This window comes from Cervus elaphus, chromosome 23, assembly GCF_910594005.1.
Source record: "Cervus elaphus chromosome 23, mCerEla1.1, whole genome shotgun sequence".
Classification (NCBI taxonomy): domain Eukaryota; kingdom Metazoa; phylum Chordata; class Mammalia; order Artiodactyla; family Cervidae; genus Cervus; species Cervus elaphus.
In genome coordinates, this window is record NC_057837.1 from 9,873,022 (window position 1) to 9,895,749 (window position 22,728).

The following is a 22,728-nucleotide window of genomic DNA, read 5'->3' on the forward strand; positions in this document are numbered from 1 at the left end:
AACCCACTCTGGTATTCTTGCCTGGGAAATCCCATAGACAGCAGAGCCTGGCAGGCTACAGTCCACGGGGTCGCAAAGAGCTGGACACGACTTAGTGACAAAGTTCAGTTCAGTTCAAACTAAGTGACAAATTTACACCTGTTACATCAAAACAGGTACAAACAACCCAGTGCGGCTTTATTCCTACTTTGTTTTGCCGAGTTCCTGAAGCAAATAAACTGTACAGGGTGTCTGCTTCCCATAAATCAGAGGCAGTGACTTTTCTCCAATTATGTTTTTTTTCCCTCTTTTTGTTATTTATTTATTTACTTTTTCCGTTTATTTTTATTAGTTGGAGGCTAATTACTTTACAATATCGTAGTGGTTTTTGCCATACATTGACATGAATCAGCCATGGATTTACATGTATTCCCCATCCCGATAACCCCTCCCACCTCCCTCTCCACCCGATCCCTCTGGGTCTTCCCAGTGCACCAGCCCTGAGCATTTGTCTCATGCATCCAACCTGGGCTGGTGATCTGTTTCACCCTTGATAATATACATGTTTCAATGCTGTTCTCTCTAAACATCCCGGAAATATAACTGCCATATGACCCAGCAATCCCACTTCTGGGCATATACACTGAGGAAACCAGATCTGAAAGAGACACACGCACCCCAATGTTCATCGCAGCACTGTTTATAATAGCCAGGACATGGAAGCAACCTAGATGCCCATCAGCAGACGAATGGATAAGGAAGCTGTGGTACATATACACCATGGAATATTACTCAGCCATTAAAAAGAATTCATTTGAATCAGTTCTAATGAGATGGATGAAACTGGAGCCCATTATACAGAGTGAAGTAAGCCAGAAAGATAAAGACCAATACAGTATACTAATGCATATATATGGAATTGAGAAAGATGGTAACGATAACCCTATATGCAAAATAGAAAAAGAGACACAGATGTACAGAACAGACTTTTGGACTCTGGGAGAAGGCAAGGGCGGTACTGGCACAAGGACAGAAATATAGATCAATGGAACAAAATAGAAAGCCCAGAGATAAATCCATGAACCTATGGACACCTTATCTTCAACAAAGGAGGCAAAAATATACAATGGAAAAAAAGACAACCTCTTTAACAAGTGGTGCTGGGAAAACTGGTCAACCACTTGTAAAACAATGAAAATAGAACACTTTCTAACACCATACACAAAAATAAACTCAAAATGGATTAAAGATCTAAATGTAAGACCAGAAACTATAAAACTCCTAGAGGAGAACGTAGGCAAAACACTCTCTGACATAAATCACAGCAGGATCCTCTATGACCCACCTCCCAGAATATTGGAAATAAAAGCAAAAATAAACAAATGGGACCTGATTAAACTTAAAAACTTTTGCACTACAAAGGAAACTATACGCAAGGTGAAAAGACAGCCCTCAGATTGGGAGAAAATAATAGCAAATGAAGAAACAGACAAAGGATTAATCTCAAAAATATACAAGCAACTCCTGAAGCTCAATTCCAGAAAAATAAATGACCCAATCAAAAAATGGGCCAAAGAACTAAACAGACATTTCTCCAGAGAAGACATACAGATGGCTAACAAACACATGAAAAGATGCTCAACATCACTCATTATCAGAGAAATGCAAATCAAAACCACAATGAGGTACCATTACACGCCAGTCAGGATGGCTGCTATCCAAAAGTCTACAAGCAATAAATGCTGGAGAGAGTGTGGAGAAAAGGGAACCCTCTTACACTGTTGGTGGGAATGCAAACTAGTACAGCCACTATGGAGAACAGTGTGGAGATTCCTTAAAAAACTGGAAATAGAACTGCCATATGATCCAATTATGTTTTAATTCATGGCTAATAGTTCTCCGTCCAAGTGGCAACTGGAGGGGGCAGCTAGGATCAGGGGAATGAAGGTATGATGAAGTATCAAGTCATCTGAATTTGAATTGGTACAGATGAGCACTGCAAAGGTAGCAGATACGAGATGCATGGATGCAGGTCACCACAGCCGCGTCCAGTCATCCAGCATGTTTCCTCAGCCAACCGCAGACCGACTCTCACTGTGTTCTCAGACTACCTTGGCCCAAGTCTTCATTTCTTCATAAGGCCCTCTTCCCACCTTTTGCCTGAGGATCTTGAACATGAACTTGAGGTTATTCCACCAATTGCAGTGCCATTCTGGAACTGACTCATGCCTCAGATACACATTCCTTTGCATGATGTGCCATTTTCCACCATTCGGAACACAAGTACCCAGAGGAATTAGTGAAAAACCTTCTCCCCCACAAAGGACATGTGTGAAATGAACTGAAAGCCACTCAGTCATGTCCGACTCTTTGCGACCACATGGACTATACAGTCCATGGAATTCTCCAGGCAAGAATACTGGAGTGGATAGCCCTTCCCTTCTCCAGGGGATCTTCCCAACCCAGGGATCAAACCCAGGTCTCCTGCACTGTAGGTAGATTCTTTACCAGCTGAGCCACAAGGGAAGCCCAAGAAAACTGGAGTGGATAACCTATCCCTTCTTCAGTGGATCTTCCCAACCCAGGAACTGAACTGGGGTCTCCTGAATTGCAAGTGGATTCTTTACCAACTGAGCTAACAGGGAAGCCCCAAGGACATGTGCATCTCACCATAAACTCATTATTAATCTGTTTGCTAAACATTCATCAAGCATGCTACATGAATGACACTGTAGAATATAGAAATTAGTAAGACCAGCCTCTGACCTCTAAAAATTTCCACCCTAGTAGGAAAGATACACGGATTGAACTCTCACCCCACTGCCAGCCATGAAGGTCATTCCTGCTGCCCTTACCTCAGAAGCAGGTCTGCCATCTACCCAACTGTTTAAATCTAAAGCCTGGGGACAGCCCTCAATTCCATGATGCTCCATCTCCATGAGGACCACCCAGACCCAATCCGCTGGTACCTCCCACCTGGACTAAGGCAGCAGCTTCCTAAATGGTCTCTTGCTTCTACACTACCTTCTCCAAACGCCGCATGTACTAACATCTGCAGTCAATTAATCTTCACGTTCCTCTACTGCTTAAAGACATCTAACAGCTTCCCAGCACTCTTGGGAACAGCCAAATTTTTTCCAGGGGTCTCCAAGGCCCACATCAGCTGGCCCGCTGCCCTCCCGGCATCCCGCCCTCCGGTGACTGCACCCATCTGCTCTACCCTCACCCCACCTCCTGGTTGGATGCCATGTACCTGCTTGCTCTTCCTCTGCCTGGAGACGCCCGCCCCCTTCCGGTCACATAAGCATCATCCTCGCTCTGCGCCAGCCTTATAAGAAATGTCCCCGCCTCAGGAGGCCTCTCCTGACCTTTCCATCTAGGACTGCCAGAGTCATTCTACTTTCATCTCATTTTCATTTTCTACCCTTATTCATAAATGACCTGTGATGGCTGCTCCCCTGGAGCGACCTGTAAGCCCACCAGGGGTCTTATCAGGAACCGTGTCCCCAAGGGGAGAACCATGTCCCCAAAGGGAGAACCATGCCTGCTTCTCAGGAGGGGCTGAGAAAGGACCTGCTGACAGACAAGTGTGCATCACAAAGAACAAGACAAGGCTGCCAGAGATGGCGTGATGAGCCGTGAGAAAGCCGTGGGAGGAGGGAAGTTAGGAACAGCATCCAGAGGAGGCCGTGTGCACTGCGCCTTAAGGACAGGCAGACAGCATCACCAAAGGCGCACCAGGCTCTGGGACTAGAAGAGAAGAAGCCCCAAAGGCAGGACTGGTCCAGGGCGGTCTGAGGACGAGCGGGACCCAAAACGGAACAGCTGGTGCCCAGGGTAAGGGGCGGGAGAGCAGGCTGGCGGCCAGCACGGATGATAGGGAGTTGAGCTGTCAGCAGGGTGGGGCGGTTCACCGAGGCCTGGGATCTTACATTTCAGACCAGGAAAAAAAATCACTGAAAAGTTTGAGGGTGAAGCTACTACATTCTGACCTACATTTCACAGACACTGAGAAAAACCACTTCAGCTTAAATACAAGCAAACAACAACAAAACAGCATCACTTTTAAGAGGATGGCATAGTCTCCTGTGTTTGGAGGAGATCCCATCTGTAAGGCCTGGGAGAGCAGGCTGCAGCTTGCAACACTGTATCCCAGAGCTCAGGCTGAATGCAGATTACTTTCTGTTTTCAGAGGCATGGAACAGTCACGTGTCACTACCAAGTCTACTCAGAGTCGAAGCCGCCACCATCGAGAAAACAAAGCTGGTATCTGGATCCTGGGACAGGAAATGGGTTCCAAGTGGGGAGATGAATCCACCCATGTAAACACACTGCACATCCCAAAGATTCAAGCAGCCCCACAACACTGAACAGATGGGAACGTGCTTCTTAAATGGAAGACAACCCTAAACACCTACATGTTATGTTAAACCCAAATAAAGTGAGCATGTGAAAGATGCAGTCTCAGTCATGGTAAAAGGCTGCTATTAAAACCAGACAGAGGAATTAAAGACCGACAACCTAATGAGCTTCCCAAGTACCAATAACCCAGCTGCTCTAAGACTGCTCTCATGTTTCAGGGGTCTTACCAATCACCAAGAGTTAGTCCAAGACAGATTTACCTAAAAAAGCACAACTCCTCTCAGTAACCCTGTCATAAGATGGAAAGGCTTCATGAACGGTGCTGGCAAGGGCTGACACAGAAGGGACCTGCCTACGTGTACATCCAGGAATTCTGGAAGGAGAGAGGGCCCAGGAGTCTGCAGCCAGTGGTCTACTAACCAGACCTGGGCTTCCGCCCACTTGCCGATAGAAAGATGAATCCAGAAACATGATCAAAGGCCCCCTCCCAGCTTTAAACTCCTACAACAGTGAAGGAAGTCCTTATAGGCGTGTCTACTGTCCACAAACAGGAGGACTGACCCGAACTGAGGGACGAGGTATTCAGACTTTGTGAGAAGTGCTGAGACGGGGGCAATGGGCCATGGAACCGGTTCCCAGGTGGGAAACCGTGCCCCACGTTGGGGAAAGGCAGGAAGGAACAGAGTCAGAGCACAGGCTGGGAAACAGGCCGACCTGGGCTCACACCATGGCTCTGACCCTGAAACTGATGAGCAAACCTATATGAACTCTACGTGTGAGAGTCATTGTGAGAAGTACAGGAGCTGACGAAGATGAGGCACTCAGAACAGTGCCTGGGACAGTGACGACCAACGAACCATCAGTTCTGAAGATGGCAGTCTTGTCAATTTTAACACATTTAGCTATGAGATTTACCTCCACTGTTTTACATGAGATTCTCTTTGCAGGAAAGATAAAATTATGGACTCTTCACACGCCTGGCAAGGACCCCAAAGTCCTTTCATCCACTTCTCTGTTTTGAGGCATTTTCATGACCATGTCGGGGATGGAACCATGTAGGACTCAGGCAATTAAGCTAACTGCTCAAGGTCCCCCACCACCAAGTCCATTTAAACCACCACCGTTCTCAGTGGTCTCCTAGAGCCTGGAAGGAGTGAACACGACTCCCTGGGCATCTGAAGCCCTAAGAACCAAAGCTGTTTCTGCGATGACACCACAGTTACAAAATGAAGTGAAAGGACCTGAGCCAAAGGGATCGTGCACGGAGCAATCCAAGTGTCAGCTCTAAAATATTAGACTGCTATGAAAAGAAGAAGGAAGCCGTGATGAGGCTTACCAATGCTGATTACTTAAGAATCAGAGTGCATCACCTCATATGTGTCGTGATTATAACTCGTTAAAGGATACTCATACACAGTGAGTGCTGGAAAGGAACCTGAAAAATCACTATGGCTGATTTGATAAAAGAGGGTTGACTGCAGAAGCTTTATTTAACTGATTCTTTTTCTTAAGTAAGCGACTTTAATGGGGTCGACAGAGCAAACACAACCACAGGGGTGACCCCAGGGAAGGTGACGCTGCAGTCCACTCACCCTGGGTTGTAGAGCATGACGGCAGAGAGGTTCTCACGGGACTTGGACAGGTCGCTCATGGACAAGCTGAGGGAGGGCAGAAGGCCGCTCTAAGAGCAGACACAGGGCAGAGCGGTTACCTCGGCGGCAGGAGAAGACCGTGCTCTGCGCACACCCCTCTCTCCTGGGGAGAGGCAGTGAGGAGCCCAGCACCCTCCAGGAGCCCACACACAACTGGCCTCCCTGAGGACAGAAGCTGGGGCAGCCAAGCCCAGGGTCTATCCGGAACCCAAGCCCCACGCTAAGGCCAGCAGGGTCTCACACCCGCACCGGAGCCGCTCAGCCCCGAGGGGCTCCCTGACCTGCTGCTGCATCCAGGGAAGGAGGGGCCCTGGCAGCGGCACCCACGCCTGCTGAGTGACAGAGAGGGACGGGGAGGAGGAGGGAGACCAGGAGAGTGAACGCTGGCCCTGCTCTGCTCCCACGGAAAGTTACTGGCAGGCCTGTTTCCTTCCCTCTCCTCCCTGCAACGGGGTCCCAAAAGGGCCCTCCAGGGAGACCTGGGCTGAGCAGACAGGAGGCTCACAGGCTTGAAGCAGCAGTCCAGAGAAGACTGGGGTGGGGACTGCCGCTTTCTGGTTATTCCCACCTCAGTCACTGGGGACCCCAGCAGTCCTGGAAAAGCAGGCTGAGGCACGGGGCTGTGGGACTAGGGGCGGGGGCTGACACCCCGTGTGAGGGATGAGTGACTCGGGGTGAAGGGCTGACCCCCTGTGTGAGGGGCTATGACTCAGACTGAAGGGCTGACACCCTGTGTGAGGGCCGTGTGACTCAGGGTGAAGGGTTGACACCCCGTGTGAGGGGCCATGTGACTCAGGGTGAAGGGTTGACACCCCGTGTGAGGGGCTATGACTCGAGGTGAAGGGCTGACACCCTGTGTGAGGGCTTGTGACTCGGGATGGGGGGCTGACACCCCATGTGAGGGCCTGTGTGACTCAGGGCAAGGGGCTGACACCCCGTGTGAGGGGCCATGTGACTCAGGGTGAAGGGTTGACACCCTGTGTGAGGGGCTATGACTCGGGGTGAAGGGCTGACACCCTGTGTGAGGGCCGTGTGACTCGGGGCGGGGGGCTGACATTCCGTGTGAGGGGCCGTGTGACTCGGGATGGGGGGCTGACACCCCGTGTGAGGGGCCGTGTGACTCGGGGCGGGGGGCTGACATTCCGTGTGAGGGGCCGTGTGACTCGGGATGGGGGGCTGACACCCCATGTGAGGGGCTGTGTGACTCGGGGCAAGGGGCTGACACCCCGTGTGAGGGGCCATGTGACTCAGGGTGAAGGGTTGACACCCCGTGTGAGGGGCTATGACTCAGGGTGAAGGGCTGACACCCTGTGTGAGGGCCGTGTGACTCGGGGCAGGGGGCTGACACCCTGTGTGAGGGGCCGCGTGAATTGGAGTGGGGGGCCCACACCCTGGGTGAGGGGCTAACACATCTGGGCCTGCAGTCAGGGCTCAAGTCCCTGTCCCCACTTGTGGGCCACAGGACAGGCCAGTCTCAGCCTCTCCTCTCGCTCATCTGTGACTTGGGGGTACCAACGGTTCTGTGGACACAAAGTGGTTCACAGGGAGGCTCCACGTGGTTCTGCCTCAGACATCTCTGCTTCACTCTTCCTCCGTCTAAGCTCAGCGCGGTGCACAAGAGCTAGACTAGACAGACGGCTCTCCCTCTTACCCCTTCCCTTCCCTCTCTGGTCCTTGGCCCACTTCCCCATCTAGCACTTCAAGCGCCCCCGGACGTCCCCATCCAAACAAGCTGCAATCTCTTCCAGTTGTTCAACTGTCCTAAACTCGCCCCCTCTCTGCTTCACACCCCGATCAAATATCCAACTTACTAGGAATGAAAATAAGAGGTGAGCAAAGTTTTGGATCAAAGGGATTCTGGTGTGGAAGTAACTCTTAAAACAGATGCTCACGAGTGTAGGGCACCCTCCACTTAATGTGAAAAGGTGTCCACCTCCTTTTGAGGGATGGGGATGCTGATGAGCAGCGTGGAACAGCCGCATGTCTCCTCCACGCTGGACCTCGCTCGCTGTCCTACTCCACCAGCCGACCGTCCGCAGGGAAACCAATGCCCTGGAGTCAATCCAGGCTGTGGGCTGGTTCCTGCTCCAGGAAGTCTGACTGCTGGAGCCAGAGCAGAGACCCCTCTTCCCCCACCCTCAGGCCCACCCAGAGTGGACTTGGCTGCTGGGGATTCCAAGCTGCTCACCTTCCTCTTCTCCCTGAGCTTGGCGGCCTCCTTTGGGTGGTTAAAACGAAACATGTTGGTTCTTCCCAAGAGGATCATGGCGCCTAAGAACACACAGAAACAGCAGTGAGTTTACAGTGAGAACCTGGTCAGCAGAGGACACTCTAATGTGGAATTCTGCAGCTGAGACGTGATTCCCAGGAACGAGAGGAGGCTTTCATCCCAAAAGTCTGCTTACCCAAGCCAATTCTACACCTTCAAATGCTTTTAATTTTTACAGCCAAGTGTCACAATATTTACGTTACCCAAGGCACAAGTGAGGGGTTTAAGTACTACAAAATCATACAAGATTTAAAACTTAATATACACATAATTAGACTTTTGACTGTTGAGAAGAAAAACAGAAAGCAGTTCTCCAAAGAGATGTTGGGAGAGCAAACAAAGTATAGCGTCACCAATTTAGGAAATGTTTATTAACGCCAATGAAAGCAAAAACCTCAAAAGATGGTGCTTTCAAAAGAAAAAACCCAGTGAAACTGCCAGAGCACAGGTCACTGTTACTAAAATCTCCCTCAGAATTTGATAGGAAAGAAAACGTGCACGTGGAGTGTCTACTTCCTGTAAAGACGCTGCTTCTTGTGAAAATCCTGTTAAAATTGACATGGCTACATTAGACATACAAGAAGGGCTCCTTCTGACTGACAAGGGTCCAAACTGTACAAGGGGCAAAAGGATGGAATGTAAACGCACAAGGGTAACAAAATCATTAGGTGGGGAGGCAAATTTCAGCTTGACTAAGCCAATAAGCAAAAAGGCACTTTCTAAGGTCAGAGCTGTCCAAAGCTGGCACAGATGTCACAGGAAGCAGTGAGCTCCCCGTCCCTGGAAGCATTTAAAAGATGCACTATCTGAGCTGGTCCCACCTCCCAGGTGACGCAAGTGGTAAAGAACCACTTGCCAATCAATGCAGGAGTCATAAGAGACGCGGGTTTGATCCCTGGGTCAGGAAGAGCCCCTGAAGCAGGGCAGGACAACCCACTCCAGGATTCTTGCCTGGAGAATCCCATGGACAGAGTAGCCTGGTGGGCTACAGTCCATAGGCTGCCCAGAGTCAGATGTTACTGAAGCAACTTAGCACGCAAGCATGTATCACACCTCAGAGTCTACCAAGCCTTCAGCACAGACCCCCACGTTCAATCTTTGCCCTGAAAATGAAGGCAACGTATTTGTGAAGATAAGACATTTGTATGAGAAGTCTTCAACCATGAAGGATCAAAGTGATGAGTTCAGGATGCAGGATGGGGAGACAGACTCTGGCATTGAGGGCCTCAGCTGGGTCTCACAGGACAAGCAGAGGACAAGAGAGATGCTCCATGTGAGGGTGACTGGGGAGAGGGGCTAGGCCTGAGACAAGAGATGGGTCTCCTGAGGTTGGAGAAAGGAGAGTCAAGTCCAGCCAAAACACAGGGCATCTGAAATAGCAGCAAGAACCCATATTGGACAGATGAGGTAGAAAGAGACCACGGAGAAATAGCAGCCAGGATGAAGAATTTGCAACACAAAGGTCAGAGAAAACAGTTCAGGTTCTGGATGTGTTTTGTGTGTCCCATACAAATTAAAAAAAAAAAAAAAATCAACAGTTATAACTCCATCAGTCAGTTCAGTTCAGTCGCTCAGTCGTGTCCCCATGAACCGCGGGACACCAGGCCTCCCTGTCCATCACCAACTCCCATAGTTCATCCAAACTCATGTCCATCGAGTCGGTGATGCCATCCAGCCATCTCATCCTCTGTCGTCCCCTTCTCCTCCTGCCCACAATCCCTCCCAGCATCAGGGTCTTTTCCAATGAGTCAACTCTTCGCATCAGGTGGCCAAAGTATTGGAGCTTCAGCTTCAACATCAGTCCTTCCAATGAACACCCAGGACTGATCTCCTTTAGGATGGACTGATTGGATCTCCTTGCAGTCCAAGGGACTCTCAAAACTCCATAGTTCTCACATGAAAGTCTGAGTTTCTGGCTTCCCTTCAAAAATTAGGAGATCTGGGGTCAGGAGGTCAGTGCTGCCACTGGGCTGCTGCCTGCTGCCTCCCCCGGACAGGGCACGTGACTTCTGGTTGGCCACAGCCATCAGTCTCTATTGGGTACCAGCTCCCCCTGGACCCTGAAAGTAGCATCAATATCTCACATGGCCACTCTGGAGCTTCAGACAGGCATATACATATGCCTACTTCACATACTGTCTCAGAATCTCAAAGGAGCTTCAAAATTCAATACAGTTAAAACCTAGTGGGTTTGGATCAGAACCCAGGGAGTAATCAAAGCACTGGTTCTGGTGACTGCTGTTATTTAGCAGAAATGGAGCCAAGAGGAGAAGGACACAGTTTGGACAGACTCAGAAGGGCAGCAGTGGATATTATCCGCCCAACAATCTGCTTATCCTCCTCACATAAAACTGCATTCATGTGTTTCCCAATTATGGAACAGCACCGTGACCGTAATGAAGAGAGGTGTTTCCCATGCCTTTTATGACTGGGACTCAAAACTGTGTGCCACACAGAAAGTCAAAAATCAAACAGCCGTGCCTAGGATATATGTGTATTTAATGCTCTTAAAGTGACATTAGAGATTAATAAAGCAATCTCATTTGAAGTGTTAATTACCTCTAATCGAATTTTTTTTCCTGTTAATCAAATGTCCAGCCATGCAAGTTGAAAATTGCTAAAATATGTTAATGGAAAAATAGGATAGTATTTCAGAGACATATTTCATGGTGTATTAAATGAATGAAAATAATCTTGCCACCCATGTATGTGCATGAAATACATATAAAAATCTCTTTGAGGAGTTATAAAAGAAAACAAAACCACCCGTGACTATTCCTTGCTTCCACCCAAATAATGTGTAAAAACTACTTGGCACATAAAAGGGACTCTGTTAAGGCTGGTCCCTTCTCTTTCCTCCACTGCATTCCTTTCCTGAACAAACCTACTGGCTGTGCTTCCTTCCTACACGATGCCACTGTGCATCCATTCACTCAACAAATACTGAGTGGGCACTTATTGTGCTCATCACTGAGATAAGCACCAGGGGTGAGGATGCAAAGAGGAACGAGTTAAGACACAGGCCTTGTCCTTAGGGAGCTTGTAAATAAGGGGAGAGAGGTCACGCAGCAAACAACTTCACCAACAAACGCAGAGCTGCAATCAAGGAGAGAGGCGCTGCCTCTGGCTCAGGGGGCGCCTGAGAACCGGGCGGAGCGCAGGAGAATTACGGAAGGACGCCCTGCGGGAGGCGGTGCCGCAGACAAGCTCCGGCGGCAGGAGAGCAAATGCAACAGAGACAGGAACAGACGACGAGATGATGGGAGACAGAGAAGCAGAAGCCAGGGAGAGTACTGCCCAAGATGAGGCCTGAGAGCGAGGGAGGGACAGAGCACGCAGAGTCACTCGGCAAACATGGACTTCATGTCCAGGCAACGGGAAGACCCCGAAGGCCTTTGTGCAGCAGCAGCATCACGTGGCTGGACTTGAGTTTCAAGTCCAACTCTTTCTACTGTTTGAAAAATGAACCAGAGAGCAAGAAGAGATGTAGATAAACAAGACAGGTGACTACTGCAGCTGTCTGGGTCAAAGATGCTGGGAGCTCAGCCCCGGGTGGGAGGGAGGCGTCAGAGGAGGGGAGTGAACAGACTGCAGACGGCCGGGACTCGTGCTGGGCAAGAGACAGGGGCCAGGGAGGTGAGGAAGGCGGCTCTCGGCGAGGCTTCACCCGCAACTAGCTGGCTGGGCAGCTGTTCACACCGAATGAGAACACTGGAAAAGGACCAAACTCGGGGCTGGGGCAGAAACACTGAGTGTGGTCTCGGACATAATGAATTTGCGAAGCCTTTTGCAGGTAGAAGGGCGTGAAGCTCCAGAAGAAAGGCTGAGAGACCTATCAATCTGCCCATCTACCAACCTACCCACTTTCATACCTACTTACTCATATATACATATATATATACACACACACATGCCTATTTTTGATAATCTGCTGCTCTGTGCTGAAATATAGAGTATTTTAAGATGTTTTCCTGATGTTGGCAAGTATACTTTTGAAAGAACCCCTGGTTTTTGTCAAGTACATTCTTTCAAATGATGGAAATTAAGAAATTTAGAAAGTTGGAGGAAATTAAGAAATTTAGAAAGTTGGAGGATTAAAAATTGCTTTTTAATCCTAACAATAACCAAAAAATTATACAGATGAGATACAGACCTCAAAATATATAGACAGATATACACACATACATACGTATTTCTCTAAGATTTGTGCATATACACAAGTACATACAAACACATGCATCGCTACAGATACCAGGTAGATAAGTGTACATACACATGTGCATATATGTGCGTGTGTGAGTGTGCTACATCTCTTTCTATATATTTGAGTCATCTCTAATAAGGGAAGCCACAGCTGTGGTAAAGTCACCTGAGGAGAAGACAGAAAGGTGGGAACCAAGAGAGCCCAATGCCGAGTACCTAAAGCAACTCAGCTTTTAATGGCTGAGTAGAAGAGGATGGACCCCTACAGAAACAGAGATGGGCCATCAGAGGGGGAGAAGGAAAACCTCAGAAGTCAGGGAAGTCATGGTCGAGGTCTCTGAGTGCACAACTCATTCACGAAGTTTGTGTATTCTTCCATATACTTGACACATGAATCAGCTACACTTCAATAAAACAAACAAAACAGAAAAAGAAGTCGTCTGTATATGAAGAGAAGGCGAGTTCGTGGTAGCTGGAGGAGGGAGATGACAGATCCCGTGGGATATTTTTGTTTAAAGGAGACTTTTGAGTATATTTAAAAGGCAAAAAGCTGAAGAGAAAGAGGCAACGAAGGAACGGATGAGAGTGACCGGCTGTGCAAGGCCTCTGTAAGAGACCCAGCGCCTGTGTTCCGCCTGCAGTAAACCCTCGAGGGCTCAGCGCCATCACCAAGTCCTCAACACTTCCTTCTAGATCTCAAATTTTCTAACTATGATTGACTCCCTCATCTGAGGTTAATGCGATTAATCACAGCAGATGGACTTTCTGTGATGCACTTAATTTGCATGTTTAGAGTGTAGCTAAACCTCCTTGAAATATATGATGGCATCTTTGAGATCCCTTGAGATCCTGTTAAATACTTGAGGACAGACAAATCCCGGGTAGTCTTAAAAGGGGATGGAGCAGGAACAACATTATAAAAGGTAGACAGACACTTGTTAACAGCAAAAACAGCTTTACTGACGTCTCTTGTGAATAAAACCACTGAACAAGGCTTCATGGGAGATTTTCTATCTTAATATTTCAGGCACGCTGAAAAAAATTAATCATATAAACATTTCCAGTGATTTCTAAGCAGTGTCATGATAATAATCATTAATACCACTATTAATTACAGTCCTCAAATTTCATGTGAGATTTTTCTAATTCTGCTACAGCCCATATAAATCAACTGTTTGAAATCAAATGGTGTCAAATAAATATTTCTGAGGCGATGGTGTTTGAATTATTTCACTCTGAGTTACCATTAATAAAAACATATAAGACAACTGCATTCCCAAAAGGGCATGGTCAAATGTAATATGAGCTTCCCGGCCAAAAAACAGGAACCATTTGAAACTCTGCTTCAGGGCTCCAAATTCTGCATTTAATCCTAGTTCAGAAAGCCCCTCCCCAGCAACTTCCTCCCCAATATATGCACAACGTAACGCCCTGCTCAACCACGCTCAGTGAAGGACAGGTTTTCATTTTCGACACAACAGACTTAGAAAAGCAGGGTGCGATAAGGGGGTGGGAGGGAGGCTCAAGGGGTAAGGGATGTATGAATACTCACAGCGTTGTACAGCAGAGACCAACACAATATGGCAAAGCAATTACCCTTCAATTAAAAATAAATTCTAAACAAGTTTAAAGATAAAAAAAGAAAAGCAAAGCTCTTGTCTGGAAAAATTTTCTGGAATGGTATATCACATGAAAAGTTGAGTGAGGTAGAATAGGTGAGGCTCTTATTTCCTAGTTCAAGCTAAAAGAAACTTTCCTTGTGTGTGATAATTTTAAGTCATATGAAAGATCTTTAAAATACTTAACACTAAAATAAGATGACAGCACCAATTAGGGGCCCTGACAGAGTCTAATTTCCACTAACATGTGCCAATACTTAAGAACATTTGACATAACATGTCCTCGGTCTTGGACTCTTGTGACACTGGCTTTTAAGACACCTGAAATACAAGTTTCCCTCTCTCAAAAACGGTTTTGGGCAGCAAGATAGGGAAGACTTAAGATTTGACATGGTGCTGGTGGAGGGTATGAAATTTTTACATGAACACTAACAAATTCTTACAGGTCACATGGCTTGGGGCTGACAGCTGGCTCAGGTGAGTGACATGCACTGGGCATGAAGAAGAGCAGGTATAAAGCATGTCAGCAGACAGCCCATTAGCATTTGTGAAGGATGTAAATGCATGTGACACCTTACCAAAAAGCCACATAGGCCCTGTACTCTCCTTTTTAATGTTTATATTCAAATGTGGATTTGCAACTTCCTGCTTTAGATAAACCACTTTTTACTTTTTTAAATTTTTTTTACTTTGTGGCTCAGTCATGTCAGACTCTTTGCGACCTCATGGACTGTCCATGGAATTCTCCAGGCCAGAATACTGGATTAGGTAGCCTTTCCCTTCTCCAGAGGATCTTCCCAACCCAGGGATCGAACCCAGGTCTCCTGGATGGCAGGCGGATTCTTTACCAGCTGAGCCACAAAGGAAGCCCAAGAATACTAGAGTGGGTGGCCGATCCCTTCTCCAGTGGATCTTCCAGACCCAGGAATCAAACCAGGGTCTCCTGCATTGCAGGCGGATTCTTTACCAACTGAGCTATCAGGGAAGCCCCTTGTTCGCTTTTGGTGAAGTGAAAATTGCAAATTAGATTCTGGGACTCTGGAGAATAAAGAAAACTGATTTTCGGTCTTCATTATTGAGATTTCTAGCCAAATAACTGACAAGAATCATTTGCTCCAACTGTGTACACAGGTTCAGTGTGGAGCTTTATAAAATTTCAAGATGTGCCAGTCCCATCCCTGCCAAAGCAATTTTTAGTTGCATGTGCATGGGTGTGGGGTGAGTGGGAGATGAATCTTTTCCTCTTAAAGCCTCAGGGGAGATACAGTAGACAATAAAATATTAGATTCTGCAGCACTGAATGGAAGATAGTACACTAAGTGGTCAAACTCTCAGCACAGTGGCCCCTCAGTATCCATGGGGGTTTGAGTCCAGGTCACCTCTGCCCCTCGCCACAGGGAGACGTCTCCAGGACACTCAAGTCCCTTATGCAGAAGGGCCTAGTATCTGCATATACCTACACACAGCCTCCGATACACTTTAAATTACCCGAGCTTACTTAGAGTACCTAACAGAATGTAAATACTATGTAAATAGTTGTAAATACAATGTAAATGATATGTAAATAACTGCCAGAGCATGGAAAGTTTCAAGTTTTGCTTTCTGGAACTTTTTCCCTGAATAGTTTTAATCTGCAGTTGGATTCACTGGGATGCAAAACCACATACAGAGGGTTGACTGTCATTTTCTTTCCATTCATACCTAGTAGCTCATACTCTCTGTTACCACCAATACTGCTTACTCTGTCAGTAACCATCTCAACTATCCAGCTCTTGCTTCCAACACCCACCAAGCTGTCCACATCCTAGCCTTCCTTCCAAAATGCCTCCTTCTCCCGTCTCCCTAAACACGGACAGTCTCCTAACTGCATCAACTCCTCTTCTTTACGGTTCACCCTCAAGCCTCCTCTGGGATATATAAAAACCGGGCTGCCCTTCACCTCTGTGAATGCATTCTTATTCCCCTGACTGGTGAGCACCTTCCGCAGAGAATCCATGCCCCCAGCCTGGGATCTGGGAGTGCTACAAACCTGCCAAGCCTCAGCCGCCAAGGCGACTTGGCCTCCCACTACTCTGCTCCCCACCTCACCCACTTTCCAGCCTTTAGATGATTCTTCACTAGACACTCTGGCCCGAGTATATCTAAGTCACTTTTCATTATGACAAATTCATTCATTTCAGAGCTCAGCTTTGGGTAAATCTCTCCTTTCTCATCAGTCTGTAGCTGATGAACTCTAGAGGACAAGTTCTGGTTCTGCCCAATGTGGAACAGCACCCTCCACCTCAGTTGTGAGAGATCACAGATAATAAATGTAATGATTCAGACAAGAGAAGAGAAGGGTTTAAAGAAACTGACAAACGGTTGTCTCCTGGGCCAAAGCCTGGGGCAAGAATGTGTGATTACCCTTGGTCTTCATACTAGAGTGTGCATCAGAGTCACCTGTATGACTTGTGGGGTCAAGAGAATCTCGATTGCTGGGCCCATCCCCAGATTTTCTGATTGGATGGGTCAAGGATGGGGCCTAGGAAACTGCATTTTGAAAGGCTCCCAGGTAATGCTGATCGTGCTGATCTGGGGACACGCTAAGAACTGCTGGCTTTGGGTACAGTCTTTAAGAATAGTTAGGTCTCTGACACTCAACAGTCTCTACTGAAAGAATCATACATGTGCAAGCGACAGGTGTCAGCTTTGCGGATCTCCAATCAGAGGAAGACATCTAATGATAGCTTAAGGGCAAGTGCAAGGGAGTTGAAGGGGAGATGAGACATTGTGATCTGCTGGCTTTTTGTGAAGTGTGGAAGGTCTCTTTCGTTCTCCAGACATCTTGGCTAAACTGCTAAAGAATTTCTCTCCCTTTCTAGTTGCACTACAATTCTTTTGTAATTTGTCACTGAACAACTCATAGCAGCCCTTCAGCAGATGAGAATGCTATCAAGGCTCCTGAGCTCCACTCCAGACCACCTGCTCCCTCCCAGAGCTGGAATACACACAAGTATATTCTGGCGCTGAAGCATGACACATTCAAGTGCACCGGAGGGTGAGGTCCCTGGACGGACTGGCCGCAGCACTGCTCAGGGCAGAGGTGAGCATGCCACGGCTCTGACAAACCAGCAAGACCAGCGCAGTCCACTGATGCTGAATGGAAAATTCATCACGTTTAGCAACGATCACCTTTAGTACATACATACTGGAGTAAAAAGAAAAAAATAATTAAAATAAGAGAGAATAGTTCCTAGCAACTATAGGACAAAGGTTGAAATACATTTTTAATGATACCTCATTTGGTTTTTGTACATTTCATATTAAACATATGAAAAAATGGGAGGAAAAAAAAAAACAACTAAGGTCTGAGACTCTATCAAAAACAACTCAAGGCCCAGGGATTAGACACCAGAGTCAATGCATCCTTTATTCTCTGGCAAAGCCTCCTCTTTCTATGGAATCATGGGAGTGAGGGAAACTACACTTCGCAGAACACATCCATTGAAAAGCAAGGTTAGATGCAATGCTGCAAATCCTACCACTGTCCCTAGAAGGACCCAAGAAAGAGTAGAAAAGCTTCAGGTGCAGAGTTCTAGACATATACAATATAGATGTAATCACAGCTACTTCTCAGAGTATTAGCAAATACTTTTCTTTCTAATGACTTTACCAGATTAAAACATTCCTGTAATTAAGGCAGAGGAACTACTATTTATGCAATCTGAATGAAGTTAAGGCAGTTGACTGATAAAGGTAAAAAAATTTCCCCTGCCATGGTGACAATCTGCTAAACACAGATAAACCTCCTACTAGTTGACATTCACAAGTGTCTTAGGTGATTTTTATAAGGAAATGGGAATTACTACATGACGTGCTTTTTAATGGCACAGCCTAACCAGCATATTTCCAAGTGAATATTAATATACTAATGAGAGACATTTAAATACCAAGTATCAGCCATATACCGGGTCTCCTCACATGGCCCAGTAATACAGAATCTGCCTGCAATGTAGGAGACGTGTGCTCAAGCCCTGAGTTGAGAAGATGTCCTGGAGAAGAAAATGGCAACCTGCTACAGCATTCTTGCCTGGGAAATCTCATGGACAGAGGAGCCTGGCAGGCTGCAGTCCACAGAGTCACAGAGACTTGGACACGACCGAGTGACTGAGCGCACAGGCACCAGCAACACACTGGTGGTGCTGGCTGAGACACCAAGTCGTGTCCGACTCCTGCGACCCCACGGACAGCACAGCCTGCCAGGCTACAGTCCATGGGGTTTCCCAGGCAAGAGTACTGGAGTGGGTTGCCATTTCCTTCTCCAGCGGATCTTCCCCACCCAGGGATCAAACCCGGGTCTCCTGCACTGTAGGCGCATTCTTTACCAACTGAGTTACAAGGGGAGCCCAACAATATACTAGAGACTGGTAAAAAGATAGGAAGCTGCTAGTGAACCAGAAATCCAGTCAAATGCAGAGTTAATACAGTTATATCACGTTACACTTTAATATCTGCAGTCTCTGTTCTTGATACCTTTACTTAAAAATAGCTTCATGAAAAAAAATGTTTTTAATTTTTTATAAAATGGCTTCATGAGTAAAAGCCAAGGTAGTTTTTGGAGTATGACTACCCTGCTGTTTTTAATCTGTGTCCCTGTTATTATTAGGTTTAAATAAAGTGCATATACCTTTTGGGGAGTTTGGTCTTTTTTTTCCTTTAAATATAAAATCTTATAGCTGAACATCCTCCTGAATTCCTGCCTGATTAATCCCCTCCCCACTTCTCTCCAAAGGTTAACACTATTCTAAAATAGGCATGTCCATAAGATCCAGCAATCGCACTCCTGGGTATATATCCAGACAAAACCACAATTCTAAAGGATACATGCACCCAATGTTCACAGCAGCACCAGTTACAATAACCAGGACGTGGAAGCAATCTAAATGTCCATCAACAGATGAACAGATAAATAGGAGATGTGGTACATACATAAAATGGGATGTTACTCGGCCATTAAAAAGAATGAAATAGTGCCATTTGCAGTAACACGGATAGACCTAGAGAAAAACAAATACCATATGATATCACTTAGATGTAGAATCTAAAATAGTATACAAATGAACATATGTATGAAACGGAAACAGACTCACGGCATGAAGAACAGACCTGTGGTTGCCAAGGGAGAAGGGAGTAAAGAAGGGATGGTGTGGGAGTTTGGGATTAGCAGGTGCAAACTATCCTATATTGAATGGATAAATAACAAGGCCCAACTGTATAGCACAGAGAACTATATTCAATATTCTGAGACAAACCATAATGGAAGAGAATATGTAAAAGAATACATATGTATAACTGAGTCACTCTACTGAATAGCAGAAATTAAACACAATATGTAAGTCAACTATACATCTACAACATTTTTGAAGAAGTAGGCATGTGTCTCATTCATAACTTTTTATTTTTGCTACATGTTTTTGTAACCACAAACAATATATCATATTTTCTCTGTTTAAAAAACATGTTCCAGTTCTTACTTTAGTAATCTTCAAAAAAAAAATTTTTTTTTTTCAAGAAAATTTAAATGGAGAATTCTAACCCTCAATTTTCCAAAGAAAATTACACGTTTTTCCCTTGAAGGGATCTTACAGTATCAAAGTGTGCAGGTTTTTTTTTTTTTTTCCAAGTTACCATTTTACCTCTCTTCTGTAATGCCCTGAAACATAAAGTTGGCTTACCTTTCTCTGCCCTAAGACCTATCATGGCATTTATATTTAGTGCACTGTGTTTTAATGGTTTAGCATTTTTCTGTCAATTTCATTGACGTCCACACTGAGAAAGCTGCTGAGCAACAGAGTAGAATTCCAGAGGAACTCAGCCCATCAGGTCTGAAAACCATGCCACCAGGGTAATAAAACAATTAAGAGTGCCCTGAAGGGGAAGATAATCCTGACAATTTAAGTTAACCTTGAATGCCAATTAGGAATCCTAATTTCCTAGGACAAGTCATAGCTTCAATATGAAGTTCAAAAATTTAGTTCTAGCCATTCCTAACTCAAATAGGCATATTTTTCAGATGGACTTGATAAGTTTTAAGATTTAAAAACCATTTAATGAAAACACTGCACAGGAGGTGCATTTATTATTCACCTTCCATGCTCCATTCCACAAGAGAACCAGAGACATAATCATCACTACATAAACACATGGCAATGGAATGATGAAGAAATAACGCTATTAGATAGCATCCCGGACTCAATGTGAGAATGTGAGTACACTTGGAAGCTTGGCGTGCTCTGGTCCATGGGGTCAAAAGAGCTGGACATGACTTAATGACTGAACAAGAACAATGGAATTATAAGCCATTTCCATGAACTAAATGAATAAGCTAGTGATTTTTACAGGATGATGGGAAGATAACTCCAATACTAAATTTTAGGCTGTTCACATATGAAACAATATACGCTCTAAAAGTCCCTTTTTCAGTATGTAGTTTAGAACTCTGGAGGTCGTTTTCTCACAAAAGCATCATTACATATTACAGTCAGCTTCCAGGAAAATCCACAAGAGACTAACCCATAACATGGCAGGTGGTCTCTAGAATCCACTCAGCAGCCTTCTCAGCATCCAGTGGCCAGGACTGTGGGTGGTGTAAGTTCTAGAAGCTCCAGGGAAACAGGGTTGCAGCAAGCAACGCACAGGAGGTGATTGCCTGATGGCCAGACTACAGAGCCAGGCAGATTCAGCAGCTGACACCGACATCTGTGGGCTATTTATATTAAAGCACTGCTCATGCTAAAGAATGTCCCCAAACCAACCTCAACTACAACTCCTTCTCTAACTCCCTGTGAGTGATTCCACAGACACACCAGGCTGCATCTGGAAGAACAATGTTCTCAGAAGTCCTGGAGCCAGACACAGAATTCCGTGGGCCTCTTTTCCACCTGGTTTTAAATTAATATCTTCAAAGGCCCTTTGTGCCCAAAATGATCAAAACAGATGATCACAGAATAAATATAAGAAAGGGTTTTTTCCTTTCTGTTTTTGAGCAGTTAATGTATACAGCTATGTTCATAATTTTGTATACATGAATAAACACAGTTCAACAAGCACATAAATTAAAAATCTTCAAAGTTTTATCAGAGAAAATAGATGAAAATTCAAATATGAGAAGAGGCATAGTGAATAAACCCAAGTGTCAAGATGGAAATACATTTTTTTAAATGTGAGTAAACTGAGTGAAATTAGAATCTTAACTTGTCAAAGGACATTTTAATACAACAAAACAATTCTAAAATTTCTTCGAAAAAATTAAGAGGCATGAATAGCAGAAAAACTACCCAGATAAGAACAGAAATTATAACATATTATAAAATATATATTATATATAAATTGTAAGTATTCTAGGACTGATGATGAAGCTGAAACTCCAATACTTTGGCCACCTGATGTGAAGAGCTGACTCACTGGAAAGACCCTGATGCTGGGAAGAGTGGGGGCAGGAGGAGAAGGGGACGACAGAGGATGAGATGGCTGGACGGCATCACCGACTCAATGGACACACATCTGAGCAAACTCCAAGAGACAGTGGAAGACAGGGAAGCCTGGCATGCTGCAGTCCATGGGGTCACAAAGAATTGGACACAAATTGGGTAACAACAACAACATAACACAACAAGCATTAAAACTGTGTGATATAGGCACAAAAGTAGAAATACAGAGTCCTGGAACAAAGTAAAAAGCCAAGAAATTGACATGACTTTTTTTTCTGGGTAACCTAAGTTTCTTCAAAAGGGAGGTGGTGGGAAGGTTTATGCTAATGGTACACCAATGTGGGGAAAAATTAAATTAGATCTATACTTTATGTACCAGTGAACCTCAGAAGCATGAAATATTTCAAAATGATTCCAGAGGTGTACTCATGCATTAACAATGATACTGAAAACCAGTACAAGTTGCTCATAAAATTCTGTAACAGTAAACACAGTCGTCATCATCACAAGGGCACCTCCCTCTGACCTAACTGAGGGAGACGCAGCCAGCACAGAGGTCTCTGCTGCACAAGGAGACACATCCTTTGCCTCTCATCATGACCCCTGCACCACCCCCGCTGCCTGAAGCAACAGCAGCAGGACCCTCACCTGAGGTCCTGACAGAGGACAGACAGGTGGTCTGGCTGTGGTCCAGATCTAGTTACAGAATTTATTTGCAGCGTCATCTGTCAACTGTGTGCCCTCCAGTTATCCCTGTTGTTCACACAAGGGCCTGTGTGTTCCCAGATAGGGGCTGCCACTGAAGAGCCTTCCATGGTGATGTCTTGTCTGCCAGCCAATTATCGTGACTTTCTGGGCCCAGGGCAGAGACAGCTTCTCACCATGATTAACAGCACTGCCTGGCAAGCAGTACTGCCCTTCTTGCCAGGGCCCGTGCCCTGGCTGCAAAAAAGCAGGGAATGCTGCTTTGGTGATGATCACCAGGCTCTCACTGCATCCTTTGTTTGGGCTGGTCACCTACTATTGCTGACCTTGGACCCTCCTGGCCGGTTCCAGGGCACCAGCTATCTCCCAAGCTCCACTAACCTTGAAACCGAAAAATACTGAGAGTGAAAAGTGATGGAGACATCAATGGCTAGATGAATGGGTGGACGATTTGGAGATGGTCCATGGGC

The 22,728-nt window shown here is 45.9% G+C and overlaps 1 protein-coding gene across 4 annotated transcripts in view; it reads right to left on the reverse strand.

Moving 5' to 3' along the window:
- KIF16B (kinesin family member 16B) overlaps positions 1-22,728 on the reverse strand; it is a 279,477-nt gene that overhangs the window by 115,368 nt on the left and 141,381 nt on the right. For all 4 annotated transcript variants that reach the window (XM_043884699.1, XM_043884697.1, XM_043884696.1 and 1 more), the window contains 2 exons: positions 8,182-8,264; positions 5,934-6,022 (listed from right to left, as the gene is read on the reverse strand). In XM_043884699.1, the coding sequence (XP_043740634.1) occupies positions 5,934-6,022; positions 8,182-8,264 (172 nt within the window). The remainder of the gene's footprint in view (positions 1-5,933; positions 6,023-8,181; positions 8,265-22,728) is intronic.